Raw genomic sequence first — 23083 nt, forward strand, 5'->3', positions numbered from 1 at the left:
CCTCTTGAGCCAAATTACTGTTCGCTAGCCTTTTCTGGTATCTCAATTGGATTTATAGAGCTCCAATTATTATGACCCAGATGAGATGAGCCCCAGTTTAAGGCCTATTGCATTTGTGTCATAGGGTGAAGTGGGAGGGTCGGTCTCTTTGGGGCATCAAAGGCCATCACTAGAGCTATCCCCCTTAATTTGAGAAAAGTGCAGCAGACAAATCATCAATTGTCCCATTTCCCCAGACTCTTTCCGCCACCCTGTTCCACCCTTCCATAACATTGCCAAAAAGGTGACTGACCTGGGGGCTAATCTCTGCCATCGAGCTTCCAGGTTGCTGAGTGAGACCACCCTTTTGAATATCTCATGAGCAAGCGGCCGAGGCGATCGTAACAGACAAAGCCCGGTTAGGTTGCATAATGCCTTGTTTCCACCATATTGTTGGCCATGATTATGAGGACTGTGTCCACACTGTCCCTTCCCCTGATGCGACTCTCCTTTGAAATCTGCTCCTCTGGGACTGCCATGCCCCTCCATGCAAAGAAGTCTACTATGGAGGGCTGAGGTCCAGATCCATAGGCCAAAAAGGCTCCATCCATGAAGAGAGCGGGCATTTTGAGAAAAATTCTCCTCAGAAAACTTGAAAAAAGGGGTTTAAGCAACAATAAAGGGGATAAAATATCATGTAAAGTAGCTTAAAAAACACTGAGAAGATATTTCCAAAGTAAGTAGGTGTAACAAAACACCTCTTAAACATAGTCAACGTTCTGGATAGGGAGTTCCAGAGTGGGAATGCTGCTTCGTCATCGATTATTGAGATTTTGACTCTGAAAGGTATGACCTCGACGTCGAGTGCCGTCAAATGATGTGATGCTGATCAAAGTGCGATAGCGGTGCCGTGGCTGTTTCCGGCGTTGAGGAAGGTCCTGTTGCCGACTTTGACGTCGAACATTGAAGATGTAGGAGTCCCATGGACGTTGAGCCTTCCTTTGAAGGCAAGCAGGATGTGACCAGGCCTTTCGACGTCAAATGAATTTGACGCCGGTGCTTGGCGCGGATGTGAATGATGACGGGGCTGGTGTCGAGAGGGGAATTTTTTAGACCGAGATCTCCTCTTGTGGGAGTGTACCTGTTTTTGCTGTATTTCAGGAGAATGGTGTGAGGAAGAACTCTCCAATCTTTTTTTTTCTTCCTTTGTTGGTCCACTTTCAAGTCTTCCATTCAGCCGTGCACCATTGATACCATCCCAAACTTTAAGTGTTCTTTTCAACATTTTGCTGAAATTGTCACATCCCTTTGTGAGGTGCTGAGGGGATAAACACACCACACAAACATTATGGCCATCAGAGGAAGCTTCCTTTCTGTCACAGGAAGGGCACTTCGTGAAGAGAGCAGGCATTTTGGGAAAAATTCTCTTTAGAAAACTTGAAAAAAGGGTTTTACTCGAAAAGAAAGATGATACAATGTCAAGTAAAGTAGCTTTAAAAAACGGTAAGACAATACTTCCAATGTAATTAGGTGAAAAACCCACCTGAGGTATTCGGAGATCCTGCCTGAAAGAGCCGGAAAAAAGAACTGGCTCTCACAGGCAAACTGCCACTGCAATGGGTTGTGGCATAGGGTCTCTCTATCCATCTATGGAGTGATGTGAGGAGTCTTTTAGATACTGCACTGGTTTTATATTTTGACAATGGATATTGCATGGAATGCCAAGCCAGATGAGGTACCATTGCACAGACACCATGCTGAGATCAGTTACTACAGTACATGTACTTCAATACCAGCTGTTGTACTATTCCACAAGAAATGCATATCGCCACCTACCTTTGTTTCTGGGAGAAAGGCTGCTGCCTCATTGCCAGGTGTTGTTGGTCTTCCATCAGGCGAAGGAGGGCAGAATTGGCTTTGATGCGTAGCCCATAGTAATGGTACTTGGAATTTCCCCTGAAAAATAGATTTGTTACATTCCACTGAGCATTAAAACTGTGATCTATGAACTGCCTAGTGTGATTACCTGCAACTTGCATACAGACTATTTAATCATGTTTTTGTCGACATAAATGATTTCCTTTATTGATATGGGGGGAAAAGCATCACAGGATAGCTTTATCCAGAATTTCCTAAAAGGTCATGTAATACAAGCAACCCTGCCCCCATGACTTTCCTCTAAGACCCTCACCCACTGTTCCTATATAGCTTTCCTACTCTAATGTGACAAGAAGCTGTAAACTGTGTCATTGAAATAAAGTCCAGGAGTTACTACAGATGAGTAACTCTTCCATAGTCTTAAGCTGCCTCCCTCTATTCCCAGTGTGTTGGAGGATTAGCAAGAAAAAAAGAACTAGTGGGTTAGAGGTTGCTTAGACCACTGGTTCTTAACCTGTGGTCTGGGGACCCCCTGGGGGTCCATGACGTATTAAATCATATTAACAGGTTTATAATGTGTAAATAGATAAAGTAGTAAAATCGAAAATTTTAAAATGTTCTGTAAATGCGAAGGAATTCGGAACTTGGGGCTGAAAATGAAGTTGCTATCCTTAACTTTGATTTGTGGGAGCAACGCAAGCATATCAAACAAAATGTAGAGTGGATGATGGGTGGCCTTCCACCTTCTTATTTTATATATATGCTTATTTTTTTCATATTTGCTTGTGAATTAAATATTTCCTCATTTGTGTATTTGTTTCAAGAATACTCGTCTCCATATTTTTGTGTATTATTTTATGGCTCAAATCTTCAAAATTGTTTAGGCCAGGATCTCTGGATTCCAAGAATGATTTAGAGGGGATGTGGGATTCCAGTAATAATTATGCAGGGATCCACAAAAGTCAAAAGGTTAAAAACAAAATGGTTATTTACCAGTAGGAGTAGTTTTGCAGCTTGAAGAATTTTCTGGATTCACATGCTGGGTATTATTCCGCCATCTAGTGGTTGGGTCCGGAATGCCTTTGTTTTTTTTTCTTTTATTGTTTTGGTCGTTGTCGACCACCACTTGGTGCCATGTACGTCCCTTGTGTGACGTCAGATGGTATCCTGGAGGTCGACGTGCGTGGTGGCCATCTTCAATTTATTTTTTCTGTTCCTATTCTTTTTTGTAATCCTTGAGATGGTTATTGAATACCTGATGTAGTCCTTTGCTTCCCCACCGGTTTGTTTTCCTTATAGGGGAGGCTGGGTGGGTTGCATGTGAATCCAGAAAATTCTTCAAGCTGCAAAACTACTCCTACTGGTAAGTAACAATTCGTTTTGCAGCTTGAATCCTTTTCTGGATTCACAAGCGGTGCATTAGATTATGTAGCGGTTTCTCCCATTTCTAGGAGGCTGTGGTGAAAGGAAAACCATGCAAACAGGTGTTGAAGCCCCCTTTGAACAATTTGAGCTTCCATTCTCATTTGTATATCCACACAATAATGTTTTGTAAAAGTGTGTGGTGATGCCCATGTAGCTGCTGTGCAAATGGAGTCAATGGGTACATTGGCCATAAAGGCTAGTGTTGCTCATTTCTCTCTAGTGGAGTGAGCTGTTGGTTGAATTGTTAGTTTTTTCTTGGCATTGGTGTAACATAATTGGATGGCTTGTACTATCCATCTTGCAATAGATGGCTTTGAGAAAGGTGAACCTGTGTTGGTATGTGCGTAGGCAACAAACAATTGTTTTGTTTTCCTGATTTGTTCAGTTTTTGCAAATAATACAATAAAGCCCTCCTTACATCCAGGTTATGGAGGCTTCTCTCTCCTTTAGTCTTTGGGTTTTTAAAGAAAACTGTCAAGAGAATGTTTTGATTTAAGTGAACCTTGGATACCGCTTTTGGTAAGAACTGTGGGTTAGTCTGTAAGATTACTTTATCCTTGTGGATTTGTAAGTAGGGTTTTGTATTGTTAACACTTGCAGCTCACTTATTCTTCTTAGTGATGTTATCACAATGAGAAACGCTGTCTTTAGAGTACGGTGTTTGAGGTCCGCTGTATGCATGGGCTTGAAGGGCTTTGCCATTAGTTGAGAAAGTACTGTATTTAAGCTCCATGGTACTGGCGCTGCTCTTGGTGGGGCAATTCTTTTTGCTCATTCTACAAACCTTTTAACTACTGGTCTTGTAAAAAAAGCTTTTGCATGATTTTCCTCGTGTGTATGCTACTATGACAGCAAGGTGCACCTTTATGCTTGAGTAGTTGATGTTGCTGTCTAAAAGGTCAGTAAGGTATGTAGTAACTGTTTCTTGCATGTTGATTGAACTGTTTTTCTTGTTAGCGGTGCTCCAAGTGGTTTATCGTTTCCATTTTGCTATATAGCATTTGTTTGTTGACTGTTTCCTTGCCTCTTTTAGAATTTCCATGGTATGCAGAGGCAGATTGAGGTGCCCAATTTCTATGTATTGAGGCACCAAGCTGCTAGTTGCAGTTCCTTACTTGACAAGATGAAAAATGTCAAAGTAAGTGAAAAAGTTGTTCAAAGTGAAGTAATTTTCTGTCAGAAAACAGAAATTAGTGGAGCTGTGTAACCAGGATCCTTCCTGAAGGAGCCGGAAAGAACAACTGACCTAACGGACATCCCTGAGGCATGATGGGATACAGGGGGTCAGGGGTGCCTTAAAGGCACGGTGTCAGTTTATTGTTATGCAGCTACAGGTTAGCTTTTCAGTCTTTTTAGACTGTGTGTTTGCAATGCAGCCTGGGAGCTTTCTATGCTTCCAGTGAGTTATGAGAATTTCTACTGCTTTCTGAGCATTAAAAAAAGTTTCTAAACAATCTTTGGTGTTGTTTCTCATGTTTCTAATGCTTATTATTCCAGTATGGTGGAAATCCTTCACAGCATATTTCAGCTCTGATGTTATTTGGCTGCTATTGCATGTTTATATATACATAGGTTTATATATATATATATATATATATATGTGTGTATATATATGTGGGGCACATATGATATAGTGTTTCCGGGGTCCCGCGCATGGGCAGGAATATTCTAATGCTTATGACTATTGGTGAGGATCCCCTGGAAGAGAACTGCCCCTGTTGCATTGTTAGCAAGTCCTTTTCTGCTTTGATCTTGATCATTTCTCCCCTGGATAGTTCTAGGAGGGTTGAGTACCATGTTTGCCTTGGCCATTGAGGGGCAATGAGAATCATATTTGTTCCGGGAAATTTTGCTTTTTGTAACACCTTTTGCATCAGGGGTATTGGTGGAAAGGCGTACACAAATGTCTCTAACCAGTTGAGTGAAAGTGCATTTCCCTTTGAGAGGTGGTGTGGAAACCTCGAGGCAAAGGAGTGGAATTTTTGTTCTGCACTGTTGCAAACAGGTCGCTGGTGTTCTCCAGATGCTGAACAGATAATGTACTGTTCTCTGCTTCAACACCCATTCGTGGGAGCATTTGTTCTGTCTGCTCAGCTGGTCTGCTGTAATGCTGACTACTGGTAGATGTACAGTTTGTAGGTTGATTTTGTGAATTATTACCCGAAGCCAGATTTCCTGCACAAGTTTGCTCAGGGGAAAGGACCTTGTCCCCCCTGTTTGTTCAGATAGAACATTGTTATTGTATTGTCTGTTTGGATTAAGATGGTTTTCCCCTGAATGTGTTTCTGGAATGCCTTGAGTGCCAGAAAGACAGCTTTCCTTTCCAAAAAGTTGATGTGCTTTGTGGAATCCTGTTTGTTCCATTGACTATAGACTTTCAGCTGGCTGGCATGCGCTCCCCAACCATTGAAGGATGCATCCGTGGTAACTGTCACAGATGGAGTTGGGTTCCTGAAAGGTCTCCCTTGTGCTATGTTGTTGGATGCTCGCCATTGTATCTCTTCTTGCACCCTTTATGTAACAACAACTAGATCGTCCCAACTTCCTGTGGCTTGCGACCAGCTGTTGGTAAGCCATTCCTGGAATGGGCGCATGTGTAGACGTGCGTGAGGGATAAGGGAGATGCATGATAACATCATGTCCATTAGTTTCATGAGCTTCCTCACTGTCAGAGACTGATCCCTCTGGTAGAGGGCTGTTTCTTGATGGATTGCTTGTATCCAGGTCTCTGCGGGGTATGCCCTTGCATTCGCTGTATTTAACCTTGCTCCCAGGAAGGTTTTTTATCTTTCTGGTGTAGTTGAAGATTTTTTGTGGTTTATGGGGAAACCCAGTGTTTGTAGCGTTTGGATCGTTTTTTTTAACAGGATTGTGACATATTTGTTTTGAATGTCCCCTTATGACCCAGTCGTCTAGATAGGGGTAGACGTGGATTGTCTTTCTTCTCAGATATGCTGCCACTGCGGCTATACACTTTGTAGACACTTGTGGAGCTGATTTTATTCCAAAAGGAAGTACCTTGAATTGGTAGTGTGTTCCGTTGTGCAGGAATCTTAGGTACTTTGTGTGTTTTGTTCATGGGGATATATGAGTAGGCATCTTTGAGGTCTATTGTTGCCAAGTAATCCTCTTTTTGAATTTGTGATATTATTTCTTGAAGGGTACACATTTTGACGCGTTGTGTTAGTATGAATTTGTTTACGAATCTCAAGTCCATGATTGCGCTTAGAGTTTGATCCTGTTTTGGTATTCTGAAATATGGGGAGTAGTTTCCTGTACACTATTCTTGTCTTGGTGTTTTTTCTATTGCTTGTTTTAGGCTTAGTTCCTCGATCTCCGCGGTTAGTAGTGTTGGTTCTGATCTCCTCAATTTCTTTGTTTTTGGTGGTTTGAAGGTGGTTTCTTTGTTAGCTCTATGCAATACCCATATTTTATCAAATTTAATATTCAATTGTCTGTTGTGATCCTTTCCCATTGTTTGTGGGAAAAGGATATTCTTCCCCCACTGGTGTCTTATGTGGGTCCTTATTTATGATTGAGTCAGTTTGACCTATTTCTTCTTCCTCTAGAGGATTGGCCTCTTCCCCTGCCATTGCCTCTTCCTTGAAAGGGCTGCTTCAGTTGTTGTTGCCTACCTTGATAGCTTGTTGAAGGGATTCATCTACCTCTTTGCCAAACAGTGCTTCTCTAATGAATGTTCTATTAATGATGGAGGTTTGACCATCCTGCTTAAAACAAGAGAATTTGAGCCTGGCATGTCTTCTCAGGATAGTTCCTGTACACATTTGCCTACTATTAGTATCTGCTGCATCCAAAGTGGACTTGAGACAGGTGTTTGCCACGTTTTCCCCTCCTAGACAAAAGATCTTGCCCTCTTCTTGTCCTCCTCAGGAACTTTGTTCAAAATCTCCTCTATCTTATTTCGCTGTTGGTGGCCATATCTATTTAGTATAGCACTTGAGTTAGCAATAAGCCACTGCATTGCTGCCTCTTTTTCCATCCTTCTCCCCACCATATCCATCCTCCTCTTACTTTCTTTTTCTGGTGGAGGCCCGGTGTTGGCGACTGCATTTGCTCTCCTCCTGGCTGTGGTGACAATAATAAGAGTCAGGTACTGTACTTTCCTGAATATATTTAGGGTCAGTTGAGGAGTGTTTATATTTTTTCTCCACTCTGGGGGTTACCCCCTTGTTTTAGGCTGGTTCCTTGAAGGCTTCTTTGCCTTGATCCAGAATACTGGGTAGCATAGGAAGATATTGTGTTCCCTTTGTAGCTGGTGCCAGGGTTTCTAGCAAGAAACATGTGTCCCCTTTTTCTTCATCTAAGGGTACACCAAATTGATTTGCTGCCCTATTAATAATGTCATTATAGAAAGCTATGTCATCTGGAGGTGAAACCTTCGAAGGGTAACTGCAAATTTCCTCTTCTGGGCTCTCGGTGTCGAGGTCGTTCCACGTATCCTCAAAAGTTTTGGAGTTTTCCTCTTCTTCAGGTATGTCTCTGTATTTCTCTGGTTCTTCGCCTCTAGGTTCAGCGGTAGGAGGGGAGTCAAAGATACCTTCTTCTTCGCCCTCGGCGTCTTCTGCCTCATCGGAGTCGACGTTCTCTAGGTCAGCCGTCGGTGTCTTAGGGATTCGAAAATCCTTCAGTGAGGTGTCAAATTCCTTTTTCTTTTGTAGGTGCGTTGCCATTTCCCCCTTGAGTCTTTTCTTTTTCCCTTCGACCTCGAGGGCCCTCTCGGCTCTGGAGGCCAGAGATTTTCATTTCTTCCCAACATCGACGTTAGTCTTCGGTGGTGCTCTGCCATTTTTTGCGGGTTTGGTGTCGATCCTTGGTTTTGTTTTTTTGGGGAATTTTCCTCCTCAGTAACCTTCGGTTGGGTTCCATGGGGTTCCTTTAATCGTGGCTGACACTCGATCATCTTCTTGCTCGGTGTCGGGGCTGCCTTGTGCGCCTTATGTTCGTGGCCCTTCGGTACGGACGGGTCTTTATGGTTTCTCACCTTCTCCGTCTTCTTTGTCGGATCACTAGCCTTATTCTCGGCATAGATTTTTTCTGAGTCTCCTTGAAGGATCTTGACGTCCGATTCCTTGTGCGTCGATTCCACTGGTACTCCATGTTCATCCTCGTCGCTAGAGAAACCCAGGTCTCTCAGGGAAGTTTTCTTTGTTGTCTACAACATTGTGGGGTAGTGGTCCTGTCTTTGATTTCCGCATGTCCTCAGTGTCTTCGGCAGTAATGCTGCGCAGGCCTCACAGTCCTTGTCTTGATCTTCAGGCAGACAAAGATTGCAGACATCATGTGGGTGGCATTGAGCGTACTGGTGGTGGCACTTGGGGCGCCATTTGTGGACCGGAGTAATCCTCGGTGTTAAACTGAAGCTCTGCTCCTGCCTCCGGTTTCGCCGTCGATGATATTTCTCAACTAGCTTCTATTTTTTGGAAGTTTTTGGTAAAAATCAAAACTTTTTTCAGAGCTTCCCGACTAGCTTCCAGACCCAATGACGGAAAAAAGAATCTGAAGATGGTCACCAAACACGTTGGCCTGCAAGATACCGTTCGGATGTCACACAGGGGACATACCTGGCACCAAATGGTGGTCGACAGTGATCAAAACAAGAAAAGAAAAAACAAAGACAAAAAGACAATTCCGGACCCAACCACTAGATGGCGGAATAATGCACAGCATGTGAATCCAGAAATGGATTCACGCTGCAAAACCACTGGTTTAGACCATAGCAGTCTGGTGAAAAGATTTGCACACAAAAAAGTCCACTCTAAACACCTTCGGCCCATTCACCAACTGCATTTCGTAGCATAAAGTAGTACTACTCCCATACTACAAAATGGAATTTGCAAACCTACAGCCAAACACTTCTACCTCTATTATCCTTTCTGGGAAAAGATTTCTGCTCAGAAATGTGTGTAGGTATATGTTTTGTTATTAAATGTGAGAGTGCTTGAAAAATGGGGAATACTGGATACTAAATGGGAAGGGTTTAGGCAAATTTAAGGATGGGTTTGAGAGGTACATACTTATAGAAAACACATATCCACAAAAAATAAAGACAGTTGCAATTCACAGAACACACTTCAAAAGTTACTTTAGCCCTAAAGGGGTCAAAACATGTGTAAAAGTACTTCAGCCGGACATTGCACCACTGGTACTGTAACACACTCCCAAAGAAATCAATAGAGGCAGGGGAATAAAACAACACCCCATTGGAACTATTGTTAAATTAATTACATTGGTTCAACATTACATATCTTTTTAAGTGATTAAAAATTATATAGCAATTTTTATACTTTTTTTTCAATTACCCTTTTTTTAAATAATGTAAACTAAACAAATATATAACTTTAAATAATGATTCTAAATATTGCATAAAAAGAAAAATGATAGTGGGGTGATGAATTTTGGTTTAAATTACTGCCCTAGCATATCTCACATCAAGGAAGGCACCAGCGGGGGAGGATGAATGTGACCCACCCCCCCCCCCAATCTCCCCTCTTCCCACCATTTTAAAGCACCAACAGCTAGATTCATCATAGTCCCGTTTTGCGAGTCCTTAATAGCGATTATTAAGGAATCACTATTAAGGACTTGCAAAACGGGATTCATGTAGGAATCGCTAAATAAATTGCAATTCCTACATATTCCTTATTTGCGATTAGCAAATTGCTAATCGCAAATAAGGAATAACTCCCCATTCATTCCTATGGGCCTAAAGGGCCCCCAGCATACTAGGAATGGTCTTAAGTTAGTGTGGCATTTAAATGAACCAGGGATAACTCTTGGCACACTTTTGAAGGCACATGTTAAGGTTTTTCTCAATTGCCTGAAAGAAGCGAGCGTAGGAACACTGATAGAGCCATATAAGGTGGTATGCGCATGTATTAAGGATAAGTTACTTACCTGTAATCCTAGTTCTCTTCCAGGGGTATCCTCATCAAAGTCATAAGCACATGAATATTCCCGCCCGTGCGCGGGACCCCGGAAACACATCACATATATGTGAACACCATATATGTGTGTATATATATATATCTATCTATCTATCTATCTCTCTCTCTCTCTCTCTCTCTCTCTCTCTCTCTCTCTCTCTCTCTCTCTCTCTCTCTCTCTATAAATATATATATATATATATATCCATACATATATTAAAATAAACACACGATTCAGCTTTCCATAATAAATGCTGAGCAATGTTGCAAGAAATACTCTCGGACATAAATACATTTAAATAAAGCAGGGAGAAAGAAAGCATTTGAAAACTGCTTTAATATACAGCAGAAAACACAATCCTGCAAGGAAGAATGAAAAAAACCATTGTCAGCACAAGGGCTGCATTGCAGAAACATTAGTGTAGAAAGCTGAAAAGCTATCCCACATAAACACTCAGAATAAACTGGCACTGTGCTTGTAAGGCAGCCATGACCCCTAGCTTCCCATCAAGACTCAGGGGTGACAGTTAGGTCAGTTGTTCTTTGCGGATACCCGCAGACTATTTTACAAAGAAATGATATGTATCATATTCACTTGCCCGGTGAGGTGGGTGGGTTGCTTGTCACTTTGATGAGGATACCCCTGGAAAAAGAACTGGTAAATAACTTATCCTCCTCTTCCAGGGTATCCTCATTAATAGTCATCAGCACATGAATAGAATAGCAAGTCTATCCCCTCATCCTGCCAGCAAGTAAACCGAGTACTATCATGATACATATCAGACATAAGGCAAATACAGACTCCAACAGATTAGCATTGAAACAGATTCCTCGAGGAGGCCTGGCCCACCTGGGCATCTGCCCTGGAGTCCGAATTCAGACAGTAATGCCTGGTAAACGTATAGACCAATTTACCAGTTGCAGCCTTGGAAATCTCGGCCATCCGTACTATCTGTAAGAATGCAACCGTAGCAGCCTTGCCACTAGTAGAATGAGCTTTAGGGGAAGCAAACAGAGGCTTATTCGCAATCTGGTAGGCTAACTTTATACAAGACACTATCCATCTTGAAATGGATCTTTTAGAAGCTGGAAATTCTGTTCTAACAGAGCCGTAGTTTACAAACAATTGATCAGCCTTTCTAATGGATTTTGTTGCTTCCAAATTTGAGAACCCTCTTGAGGTCTAGCAAATAAAGAGACTTTTCCGCTGGTGTATCAGGATTGGGAAAGAAAGAGGGTAGAGAGATTGTCTGATTAACATGGAAATCAGACACAACCTTGGGCAGGAAGGAAAGGTGAGTTCGCATAACTACTCTATTGTGGTGGAAAACCGAATACAGCTCCTTAGAACAGAGTGCTTGAATTTCACTCTGTTTGTGTGCTGATATAATCACCACTAGAAAGGCTACTTTCCAAGTAAGGTGTTGTAATGTGGCCTTATGAATGGATTCAAATGGAGGACTCTTCAATTTGGAAAAGAGAGATTCAACTCCCAAGGAGGGGATGGAGGTTGAACAGGAGGATAAACCTTCTTTAACCCCTGTGGGAAGTCCTTGACCACCTGAAGTTGAAACAAAGAAGGTCGGTTAGGTGATTTATGGTATGCTGTGATGCCCGCCAAATGCACGTTTATGGATGAATACTTCAAACCAGATTTGGCCAAGTAGAGTAGATACAGCAAGATTACCTCTTCTTGCCCATTAACTGGACTCCAACCATTATGGATACATCACAAGTAAAACCTTTTCCATTTAAGAGAGTATGAGGTTCATGCTGCCAAGCTGAGCGAGGGAAAGCTGGGGTGCAGAATCGTCCCCCCCATTTTGGTGAGAAGGTCCGGCCTGCACCGAAGTCTCCTATGCGGGCGAACCGAGAGCTGCAACAGGTCGGGATACCACCATTGGCGATGTCCGTCCGGTGGATCATTGTCATTCTGGATCGGAGAAGTTTGGCCACAAGCTTCGGAATGAGAGGGAGGGGTGGAAAGGTGTATGCAAACATCCCTGACCAGTCTATCAAAAGAGCATTCTCCCTCGTTCCTGGTCGGTAAAACCTGGATGTGAAGGAGCAGCATTTTCTGTTTTGATCGTCTGCAAAGAGGTCAATAAAAGTATGGCCCCATTAATGAATAATGTCCCCCACCACTTGGTCGTTGAGCACCCAGTCTTCTTGCTCCTCAAAGTGACGACTGAGGGTGTCTGCTTGCACGTTCTGGTGTCCTGGCAGATGCACTGCCGTGATCGATAGGTTCCTGGCTAGCAGCCAGTGCCAGATCGCCTGGGATTCGAGAGACAGAGGGCGAGAGCATGTTCCACCTTGTTGGTTCAGGTAATACATGGTGGTTGGATTGTCCGTCTGAACCAGGATCGATCACGGCTGAATTGATGGCTGAAAAGCCTTGAGGGCTAAATGAACCGCCCGCAGTTCCAGCATGTTGATATGATATGTCTGTTCTATGTTGGTCCATCTGCCCTGAGTTTGCAGATGACCCAGATGTGCTCCCCAACCCTGAAGCGACACATCCGTGATCAGGGATTGTAGCAGAGGTTGATGGAATAGGACTCCCACGAAAAGGTTCTGCGGCTGCAGCCACCAGAAAATGGACTTCTTTGCTGTGAGAGAGAGAAAAATCTGGTTGTTCCACTGACCCGAGGATTGGTTCCATTTGACCTCAAGATCTTGCTGCAACGGTCTCATCCCCAATCTGGCGTTGGATATGAGAAAAATGCAAGAGGCCATCGAACCCAGAAGAGACGCCGCTTGTCTTACTGATGGCTGATGAGCTTGGAGGATGATGTTGCTTTTGTCTCTCATTGATGACAATCTCTCCTCCGAAGGAAGCACTTTACCGAGGTCAGAGTTTAGGTTGGCGCCTAGATAGTGGAGTGATTGGGTTGGTTGAAGAACTGATTTGTCCAGGTTGACATGCAGGCCTAAGCGCTGAAGGAGATCCAGGAAGATGTAAAGATGTTCCTGCACCATTTGATGAGATGATCCCTTAAACAGCCGTCCAGGTATGGATACACGAACAGACCTTGGCGATGTAATGCTGCCGCTACTACTGCCATTCATTTTGTGAATACCCTTGGAGCAGATTTTAAGCAGAGCAGAAGGGTAAAACCTTGAACTGGTAATGCTTTTTACCCACCATGAACCGCAGGAAGGAGTAGTTTCTGTCCTGTAACTCCAGTTCTGTAGTAGGGGTATCTCTGTTATAGTCATAATCTAGTGAATAGTCCCGCCCATGTGCGTGGACCCCGGCAATCAAGGCGGAGGGACCGGGGGTATCACCGACCGAGGGGCAGGCCCATGCGGTGGAAGCGGTGGCAGTGGTCGTCCTGGCGGGAGTGGAGGGTTGGTGGGAGGATCCTCCTTAGGTACAGGAGGAGGGGGCGACCTAGGCCAAGTTGGTGTATACACCACCGAGTACACCGAGCCCGGTGACTCCTTCGGCGAAGGGGACTGCGACCCAGCCCCTTCAGCAGGCAATCTCTTCCTCTTGCGTCCTCCACTAGTTCCAGCCTGACTTCTGGTGCCAGAACTCCTCTTGCGCCGTTTAGGAGAGTTGGAGCGACTCCTAGATGCCGATCTCTTCCTCCTAGACGCTGAGCGTCGCTTTTCCGGCGTCGAACGCCGCCTCCCCGACTCTGGCGTCGAACGCCGTCTCTGCAACGTCGACCTCTTCCTCCTCGACGTCGAACGCCGCCTCCGCGACATCGACCTCTTCTTTCTCGACGCCGAACGCCGCCTCCGCGACGTCGACCTGTCTATTCTTGATGACGAGCGTTGATTCCTCCTTCTCGAGGTCCTCGACGTCGAGGAGCCCCTTCACGCCGACCGTTGTCTCGACGGCGACCGGCGGTGTCGCCTCGACGGCGAGCGGCGATGCCTGTCGCTTCGTCTTCGACGTCGATAGGTCGACGCCGACGATGACGATGAAGAGGCAGTAGACGGTGGTTTCGACGGCGGCCTATCCAGGCCCTTCGACGTCGAATCTTCACGCCGTCTCGACCCAGAGCCCCGGGGAGATGGGGAACACACCTTCGCCATCCCTCTCGACGTAGTCGTCGATGCAATCGACGCTGACGGAGACCGGGACCGTTTGCTGGCCTTCCTGCCTCTGGGGAGCCCCCCAGAGGCCTCAGCAGAGGCAGAGGGAACCTTCCCAGCCTGCCCAGACCCACCTGGAGCCTGCAGTCGTCTCTCTTCAAGGCCTTGAAGCCTAATCTTCAGCCTGTCCCTCAGGGTCCTTGCTGAAAATTGCTGGCAGATGTCACAGTCTTCAGGGACATGTGTGTCAGGGAGACAGACGATGCAGACGTCGTGTGGATCACTCTTGGCCTTCTTCCTTCCACATGCTGGGCATTTGTCGAAAAGACCAGGCATTTTAGAGCCCTAAAAAGCCTGAACCAACACACAGGAGAGAAGAGAAGCACCAAGAAATATATACTCAAACACTTTTATCCAAAAAAGTGACAAAAATCCAATAAACCCTTGAAACAAGGGAGAGCTCAATGCCAGGGTCCTGTTAGCAGGAGCCGGAAAAAAGAACTGAAAGTAAGAGGGACCTGCTATGCATTCTGGGATACTGGGAGAAAGTTCTGGAAAGTTCTCTTAAAGGCACAGTATCCTATTTAAGCCACATAATGGCAGCCTATGGGGCTTGTCTGTCCATGCCTTCCTCTCTATCACTCCAGAGTCTTTTACTGGTGGAGGCAAGTTTCTCTATGGTAGAAACTGGGCAGGCAGTGTTGTGTGTGGTGTTGTTTGGTGGAATTTCTAGTTGAAGTACTGGACAGTGTAGCCTGTGGATATAGGCTGCATTATTTGTCTTTAAATTCTTTCTTAAGTGTCTTTGCAGTTTCTGCATGATTTGACAACTTAAGAGATTATTTTTGATTTCAGGGGTCCACGCACATGGGCGGGACTATTCACTAGATTATGACTATACACAGAGATCCCCTACTACAGAACTTCCGATGTCGTGGTGTGATTGGAATGTGAAAGTACGCATCTTGGAGATTCACCAAACACATCCAATCGCCTTTCCTCAGATGTGGAAATATTTGATGGAGCCCCAACATTGGAAAAATCTAATTTTTGATGAACTTGTTCAGAGAACATAGGTCTAGTATTGGTCTGAACATGTTCGGTTTTTTTTTCTGAACAAGGAAGTATCTTGAGAAAACTTCCTTTCCTCTTTGTGTAGGAGGGACCTCTTCTATTGCTAGTTTTTTTTAGAAGGGTCGACACTTCCTGACGCAGGAGGTCTAGATGTAGATGACAGGATTTTACCGGAGGAATGTTTTTTGGTGATGCGCAAAAAGGTAGTGCGTACCCATTTTTTAGTATATTCAGCACCCACTGATCTTTGGTTATGTTGCGTGACTCTTGAATGTAGCCTGAGATACTTCCTCCCACTGGAGTGTGGAACAGTGCTAGAGGAAGCAGAAACTCATTGCCTCCCTTGAGTTTTTGTTGCGGAAGAGGACTGCTATTGGTGTTCTCCTCTTCCTCTCGAGGAACGACAGCCTTGGTACTGGGATTGTTCTGTTTGTTTTGCGACCATTGAGGGGTTTAAACCCTCTGTTGAAAAGTTTTCCAATTGTAGGGCCTGTATCGCCGCTTAAACTCTTTTTTCTTTTCCAGGCCCACCGCCTTTAAAGTGTCCAACTCGGCCTTCATTCTGGCCAAATCGTTATCCGTGTGTGTTCCGAACAGTGAGGTGCCAGAAAATGGAAGATTTAAGATGTGCTTTAGTGCCTCCAGCTTCGACGCGGTAAGGCATAACCAAGAAGATCTTTGTGCACATATGCCATGTGCATAGGAGTGGGCCGCCAGAGATGCACCATCCGCTGCAGTGCTGATTACCTGGTTGGCCACCAGCGCACCTTCCTGGAGGATCTTGGAGAAATCCTGCTGATCCTCCTTTGGAAGTTTGTCCTTGAAACGCTCCAGCGAATCCCATAAGGACCTGTCATAACGGCTGATACCTGAAGGGAAGACGCTGCAGAGCCGCAAGCCTTCCGTCCACAAGAATCCTGTGCTCTGCTCTCTTTATCCGGAAGAGCTGAGGAGGAAGATGCAACTGTGTGTGTCTTCTTCGCTGCTGCACTAATGACAGAGTAGAGTGGAGAATCAGATTTGAGAAAAAGAGGATCTGATGCAGCCGGTTTATATTTCTTCAGGATCCGAGCTGGAGCTGCTTTAGTCGATGATGGAGTGAGGAAGATGTCCATTACTGGCTCAATGATACCAGGGACCAAAGGAAGCAGTGGCCTAGTCGCAGACCTTTGATGGAGGGTCTCGGAAATGATGGACATGGTGGTCTGAGGAGCGGACATGGTGATGCCCAGCTTTTGAGCTCCTCTGGTGAGAACATTGTGAAAAGTGTTCACGCCATCGATAGGTGACACCCTAGAAGGAGGGCTATTCAGAAGGGTAGGTGAATAATCCCTTTTGGATGAGCGTGTCGAGGAGGAGGAGGACCAAGATGGTGTTCGTCGCCTCTTGCGAGGACCCTGAGTTGACCTGCGTTCAGGGGATCTGCCTATGTGTTCTCTGGTCCGAGTGGTGGGTGACCTGTCCACTTCTTGCACTAGACAGTGCAATGGTGATCTATGCAGCGGACTGGAATAGTCCGTAGGCCGCTGAGCATGACCTGCGGGCACTGTCTGCCAATGAAAGAGAGGTTGGAGCCATCTGGGAAGATGGATGGAAGGAGATCGCTGTCTCCTTGGAGAGCTTCTTGGCGGTTATCTTAACTGCTCAGGCGAATGAGCAGAAGCACTGTGTGACAATGCAATCATTTGGGGTGAGCTCCGAATAGACTAAGAAGACTCCCTGTGGCTTCTGGAGCGGGATCTGCATCTTGATGAGCTCTGTGCCACCATTACTGGTGAGTCCCTAGAACCTGATCGTCTCCTCGACGTCGATCTCTCAGTGTGCTTCAACATTGTATGGTGTGACGTCGAATGTCTGGCCTTCGACGTTGAGCATGCAGGAGACCTCAACGATGAATGATTAGACAGAGAAATCCTTCTCGACATCGATCTTTCTCTTGACGCTGACCTCCTGGAAGACAGTAGAGTCGAGATTGGGGCACTTCTCGTCGACGACTGAGACCGCCGTCTCGATGCCAGACGACGTTTGGTGTATTTTACTCTTGGTCTCGACGTCGAGTCCCTCGCCGCAGGAGAGGATCGGGCCTTTGACGCCGAACGTTGCTTGGACGATGATGATGGAGGTGATGAGTGCTTGGCCTCAGTTGATGAGGCGTGTCTCGACGTTGACCTGAGCCTGGTTGACGGCAACGGAGACGCCTGCTTCTACGCCGATCGCCGGTGTGCTTGGGACGGCGGAGCATATCTCCATGGAGATTTGTTTCTCGACGTTGGGCGAGCCCGCAACAACGGAGAGTGACTCCTTGACGCCGATCGTCGCCGAGTTGTCGACGGCAGAGGATCCGACGTACCGAGGTTCTCTCAATGGCGAGCCAGCTGTCGATGGTCGTCTCGTTGACGTTTTCGTTGCCGATAAAGGAATTTGAGGCGCCGAGTCCGACGCCGATGGAGAGCATACTGGGACCTTACTTCTAGATGGAGTGGTAGCTCTCTCTTTCCTCTTCATCGAGCCTTGACTCTTGAGGAAGATTTCCTCTTCTCAGCCAGCCCATAGAGGCGAATCCTCTCGCTGTCCTTCAGAGTTCTTTTGGAAGGCAGCTGGCAATGATGGCAGGTCTTTGGATTATGTTCAGGGGGAAAGCATAGAATACAGACAGGATGGGAGTCTGTTTTAACTTTCTTCTTGCCACAGGAAGGGCAAGGGTCAAAAATAGAGGGCATTTCTGACTGAAAAATAATGCTCAACTTTCTAAAAAACAGTAGAGATACACTCCAACACCAAAAAGACGTCAAAGTAAAAACGTTTTGACAAACAAATAAAAGTATTTTCTGACAGAAATCAGAAAAAAGTAAGAGCTGAAGTAAGGATAAGTTACTTACCTGTAATCCTAGTTCTCTTCCAGGGATATCCTCATCAAAGTCATAAGCACTGAATATTCCCGCCCATGTGCGGGTCCCCGGAAACAATATAAAAATATATATGTAAAAACACATATATCTCGCTCCCCATATATGTACATACATATATTATTTTTCTCACACCAATGCAGCTCCAAAACTGAGGCTAAAACAATGTAAACACATGTACATGTACTGCAATTAGTAAGGAGACAAAAACACATTAAGTCAAATTTCCCTTGAACTTTGTGTTTTAATGAGTAAAACCACTCATAAATCCTGAAAATTGCTCATAAATAGACATTGTTAGCCCTCAGGCTGCATTGTAAAACAATAGCATAGAAAATGAAACCATTTTCAACAAGGGCGGCATCACCTCCTTAGGGACCAAAATGGAAGCCCTCACGTATCGCATGGACTGGATGGCGGAGCGGCTCGTCAAGCACGCCGAACGCAACCGCTCGGGAAAGGACAGCCTGGACGTCTTCAGAACACTGAGGCAAGACCTTGGCTACCGAATCCCTCACCCCGTGTGAGTAACGGCCCAACAAGCAGGCGGTGTTAACCAACCGCAATCCCTAGCTGGCAGAGGAGAACAACCTCGTGCCACATTGGTCCAGTCGCTTAGAGTCTTTATCCGGCGGGGCCGTGGGAAAGGCACTCTGCGACGTCGAGGCCTGAATGACCAGGCTCTCTGGCGTGGGGTGGGTGGTCAAGAAGGCAGGATCACCAGGCGCCGGGCGATGACGCCTAACAACAGTCTTATCCACCGGCGCCCCCAAGGCCGGCCGCAACCAAGGTCCCAAGAGGGCTTCGGTAAGGGCCTTATTGAAAGGGAGCAGTGGTTCCGACGACGTAGAAGCTTCTGGAGCACTTCTGTAAGGAGGTTGGTCTAAAGGGCCACCGTAGGGAGGTTGAGATGGAGAGCCTCCGCAGCCCGACGTAATACCATAGTGTAAGAAGCACCTTCCTCCATAGTAGGCGGAGGGGAGGCAAACCCCGGGTCAGAAGACACCTCAAGTTCACCCGCATCTTGAAGGTCATCTACCCAATCCTGCTCAGAGTCACATTGCCGCGCAAGGGGGTCCTCGGAGCCGTCCCAGTCCTCGTCTGGCTCTGGAGTAGAAGGAGTCAGCTGCAGCGGCAAGGCCGGGGACAGAGAGGGGGTCAGCGGCGCCGGTAACGGCGCCAGCCGGGGCCGCACTGGAGCCGCATCCCGATGTGGATCCCAGGCCAGAACAAAATGGTCCGGGAACCGGGGCAGGGGCAGGATAAACAGCACCCAGTGCAGTGCCTGTGGCAGAGCCAAGGGCGGCGCAGGGGCCGAAACCAAGGGCAGTGCAGGGGCCGGAGCCAGCGGCGCTGCACCTTGTGGCGCCGAGGCCGGAGCCAAGGGCGCTGGATCCAGTGGCTCCGAGGCCGGCGCCAGAGGCGGTACAGCCAGGTCAACAGGATCTGGACAAGGGAGCGCGGGGCCCGCAGGCGCGCCGGTGGGAGCCCGAGGCCTAAAAAGGTGGTCCATGGAAGCAAGAAACTCTTGCATCTGTTCGGGAGTCGCCGACAGACCTGGGTAAGGTGGGTAGGCCACGGGACTACCAGGCTCCGGAGGAGCCGCAGGGGCGGAGCCCCTGTCCCCCTCGTTTGCCTCTGTGGAGCGACGGGGTGATGTCGGAGAGCGAGCATGCTTCTTTGACTTCTTTTTATGGCGTCGCTAACCGGAATCTGAAGATGAAGAGTTGGAGCCAAAGGAGCGACGCTTCCAGTCCCGTGAACAGTCTCTAGACCTGGAGCGGCGGTGAGATGAGTGCTAGGCCTCCAGCAATTTCCGGCGCCGCTCCCGCAAGGCCTTCGGGCCATGGCTCGACAGTCCCGGGAGTCATGGTCGGTCTCCAGGCAGTAGAGGTAGACGTCATGGGGGTCCGCCACTGACATATTACGGCGGCACAACCCACAAGACTTAAAGCCGGGCATCCCTACGTGCACCAGGAGACAAGATAAGGAGACAAAAAGTCTCAAAAAGCAGTCAAAAAATTACCGAGGTACCTGCTCAATCCGGATCTCTGCTTTCGGCACAGAAAAAGAAAGAACTGACGTCAGCGCGCATGGGTGGCGCCTAAGTACTATCCGTGACATCATCTCGGCGCCTATGACGCCAGTGACGGACGGCGAACCCCAGAGGTACTGCTAAGCAGAAAAACGTTCCGGATCCAGTCTGACGCCTGGGGATATTCTAAGGTAAGGAATCTATCACTAAAGTGTCTCTTTCAGATATATTGTTTACACACGACCTAGGATTTGCAAACACTTTATGTGCGCCCATGGTCCCTTTTGGCCCTACTTTCATCGGCTGTGGCACTTTTTCTACTATAGATTTCATAATAACATCCAATAGATATGCTTCACGCATTAGAGATTTTAGTGTACATGATATTTCTTTAAGCAATCATTTTCCCTTTAGTATTACTGTGTCGGTGCATAACCAGGACTTTAATACGAGAATTGGTACATCACATTTTGGGGAAATTGTAACTTTGCACAGACAGAACGGCTATGCGCTTAGATGGGGGATGGGGGAATCTGAAGCATTTACCAGTACAGTACTGTCAAAATGTAAAGATACATTTCTATCCTGTTTGGATGAGAGGGCTTCACCCCAGAAAATCTTGGACAATTTCTCAGTAATCTCTAGCCACATTAAAGAAACATTGTTTATAAAAACTAACAAGAAAGTGAAACAAGAAAAAGGCTGGTTTGAAACTAATTGTACTAAGGCTTACTCGGGACTTGAACACTCCCTTCATAAGGTAGAAAAAAAACAGGAAAATATAAGAAGAGCCAGAAGAGACTATAATAAGGCTTTCAAAGATAGAAGGGTGGCAATGAAAGAGGAAGCATGGCACACGTTACGTGAGGCCTCAGAGAACTAGGACTCATCTGCCTATTGGAAGGCGGTAAACGCGCCCTTCCTGGGGGAGTGTGATAAAGCACGTTTAGAGATAGCAATCACCAATTCAGACTAGATATTGCATTTTTCTAAACTGTACAACAATACTAGGTCGACTGAGCCGGATTCGAGTATATATATGGGAGTAACTGAGCCTTTATCACCTCCAGTAGATCTGACTTTGCAATTTAACTTAGGCAAAGTAAATAAGGCAATTAACTCAAGCGGGGGGGGGGGGAAGGCTCCTCTGTTAGACGGAATCCCAGTGGACCTTTTTAAATCTAATTTAGCACTCTGGGGTCCAGTTTTAACACAGGTTTTTAATGCTTGTGGTACACAGGGCCTTATATCGACATGGTACGATTCAATAACTGTTTCTATTTTTAAAAAGGGGGATAGGGCCAACCCAGCCTGTTATCGTCTAATCTCGTTGTTGGACTCCACAGTTAAGATTGTCGGTAGAATTATATTGGATAGGCTACAGGTGTGAGCGGAGGAGCGGGTAATAATAAGCAACCTACATCACAAGTTACTTACCTTCGGTAACGATATATCTATAAGAAACAGTAGTTCGTTTTAGATTCCTTACCTTAGAATATCCCCAGGCGTCAGACTGAATCCGGAAAAGTTTGCGTAGCAGTACCCCTGCGCGTCAGTAGGCGTCGTCTGCGGCTCGGCATACGTCGTCGGCGTCGTCGGCACCGGGATGACGTCGTCGGAGAACTTAAAAGCCGCTCTCGCACCCTGACGTCAGTTCTTATAAACAGCTATTCCGCGCCAGGAACGCAGAGCCATGATAAAAACCAATACTGGTGCCATGAAAGGAGATGACCTTAACCCCAGATATCGGTTCGCAGAATGGGGAGGATGGGTGGGGAGGTAAGGAATCTAATACTAACAACTGTTTCTTACAGATATATCATTACCGAAGGTAAGTAACTTGTGCATCTGAAAGAAACAGGTTAGTATTAGATTCCTTACCTTCGAATAGATACCCCAGCAATACCAACCCCGGTGATCACACCAGAAAGTTCTGGAGAACGGAACGGCCGAAAAAGCCATCTGTCCGGACTTGGCTGTCCAGGCAGTAGTGTCCTGCGATCGTGTGCAGCGAGGCCCACGTAGCTACCTGACAGATGTCCTGCAAGGGAACTCCCCGACTCAGGGCATGAGTAGCCGCTGTGGCCCGAGTGGAATGGGCATGTAGCCCCACAGGAGGCTCCTTTCTAGCCAGTGAATAACAAGCCTTGATGCACAAAATGACCCATCGAGAAATGGTGCGTTTGTGCACCGCCCGTCCCTTCTTAGCGCCCTCATAACCAACAAAGAGTTGGTCATCCACCCGGAACTGGCGTGTGCGGTCCAGATTGTATGAGAGCGCATGTTTTGGGTCCAGACGGTGGAGCCTCTCTTCCTCTTTCGAGAGATGCAGAGGCGGAAAGAAGGTGGGCAAGGTGATGGACTGCTGGGTTGTGGAAGGCTTTGACTACCTTGGGCAGGAAAGAGGGTCGCGTCCGCAACACAACTTTGACCGGATGGACAGAAAGGAAAGGAGGTTGAGAAGAAAGAGCCTGGAGCTCACTCACTCTCCTGGCAGAGGTGATGGCAACCAGGAATGCAGTCTTAAGAGTAAGGAGACGAAGAGGACAGTTATGAAGTGGCTCGAAGGGAGCGTACATCAGATAAGTTAGAACAAGGTTCAAGTCCCACTGAGGCATCACGAAAGGAACAGGAGGAAACATATGAGTGATGCCCTTCAAGAACCTATTTACAACTGGGGACTTGAACAAAGAGGGCTGATCAGGGAGCCTTAAGAAGGCAGAAATGGCAGAGAGGTAGCCCTTTAGAGTGCCCAGAGCAGAGCCCTGCTGGGCAAGAGAAAGAAGAAAGAG

General features: G+C 46.4%; 1 protein-coding gene across 6 annotated transcripts in view; it reads right to left on the minus strand.

Annotated features, from left to right (window-relative positions):
* The window catches only part of RFX1 (regulatory factor X1), a 646755-nt gene that overhangs the window by 343411 nt on the left and 280261 nt on the right, over positions 1-23083 (minus strand). For all 6 annotated transcript variants that reach the window (XM_086963646.1, XM_086963649.1, XM_086963652.1 and 3 more), the window contains one exon: positions 1816-1935. In XM_086963646.1, the coding sequence (XP_086819772.1) occupies positions 1816-1935 (120 nt within the window). The remainder of the gene's footprint in view (positions 1-1815; positions 1936-23083) is intronic.

This window comes from Lissotriton vulgaris, chromosome 1_1 (assembly GCF_964263255.1).
Source record: "Lissotriton vulgaris chromosome 1_1, aLisVul1.2, whole genome shotgun sequence".
Taxonomy (NCBI): Eukaryota; Metazoa; Chordata; class Amphibia; order Caudata; family Salamandridae; genus Lissotriton; species Lissotriton vulgaris.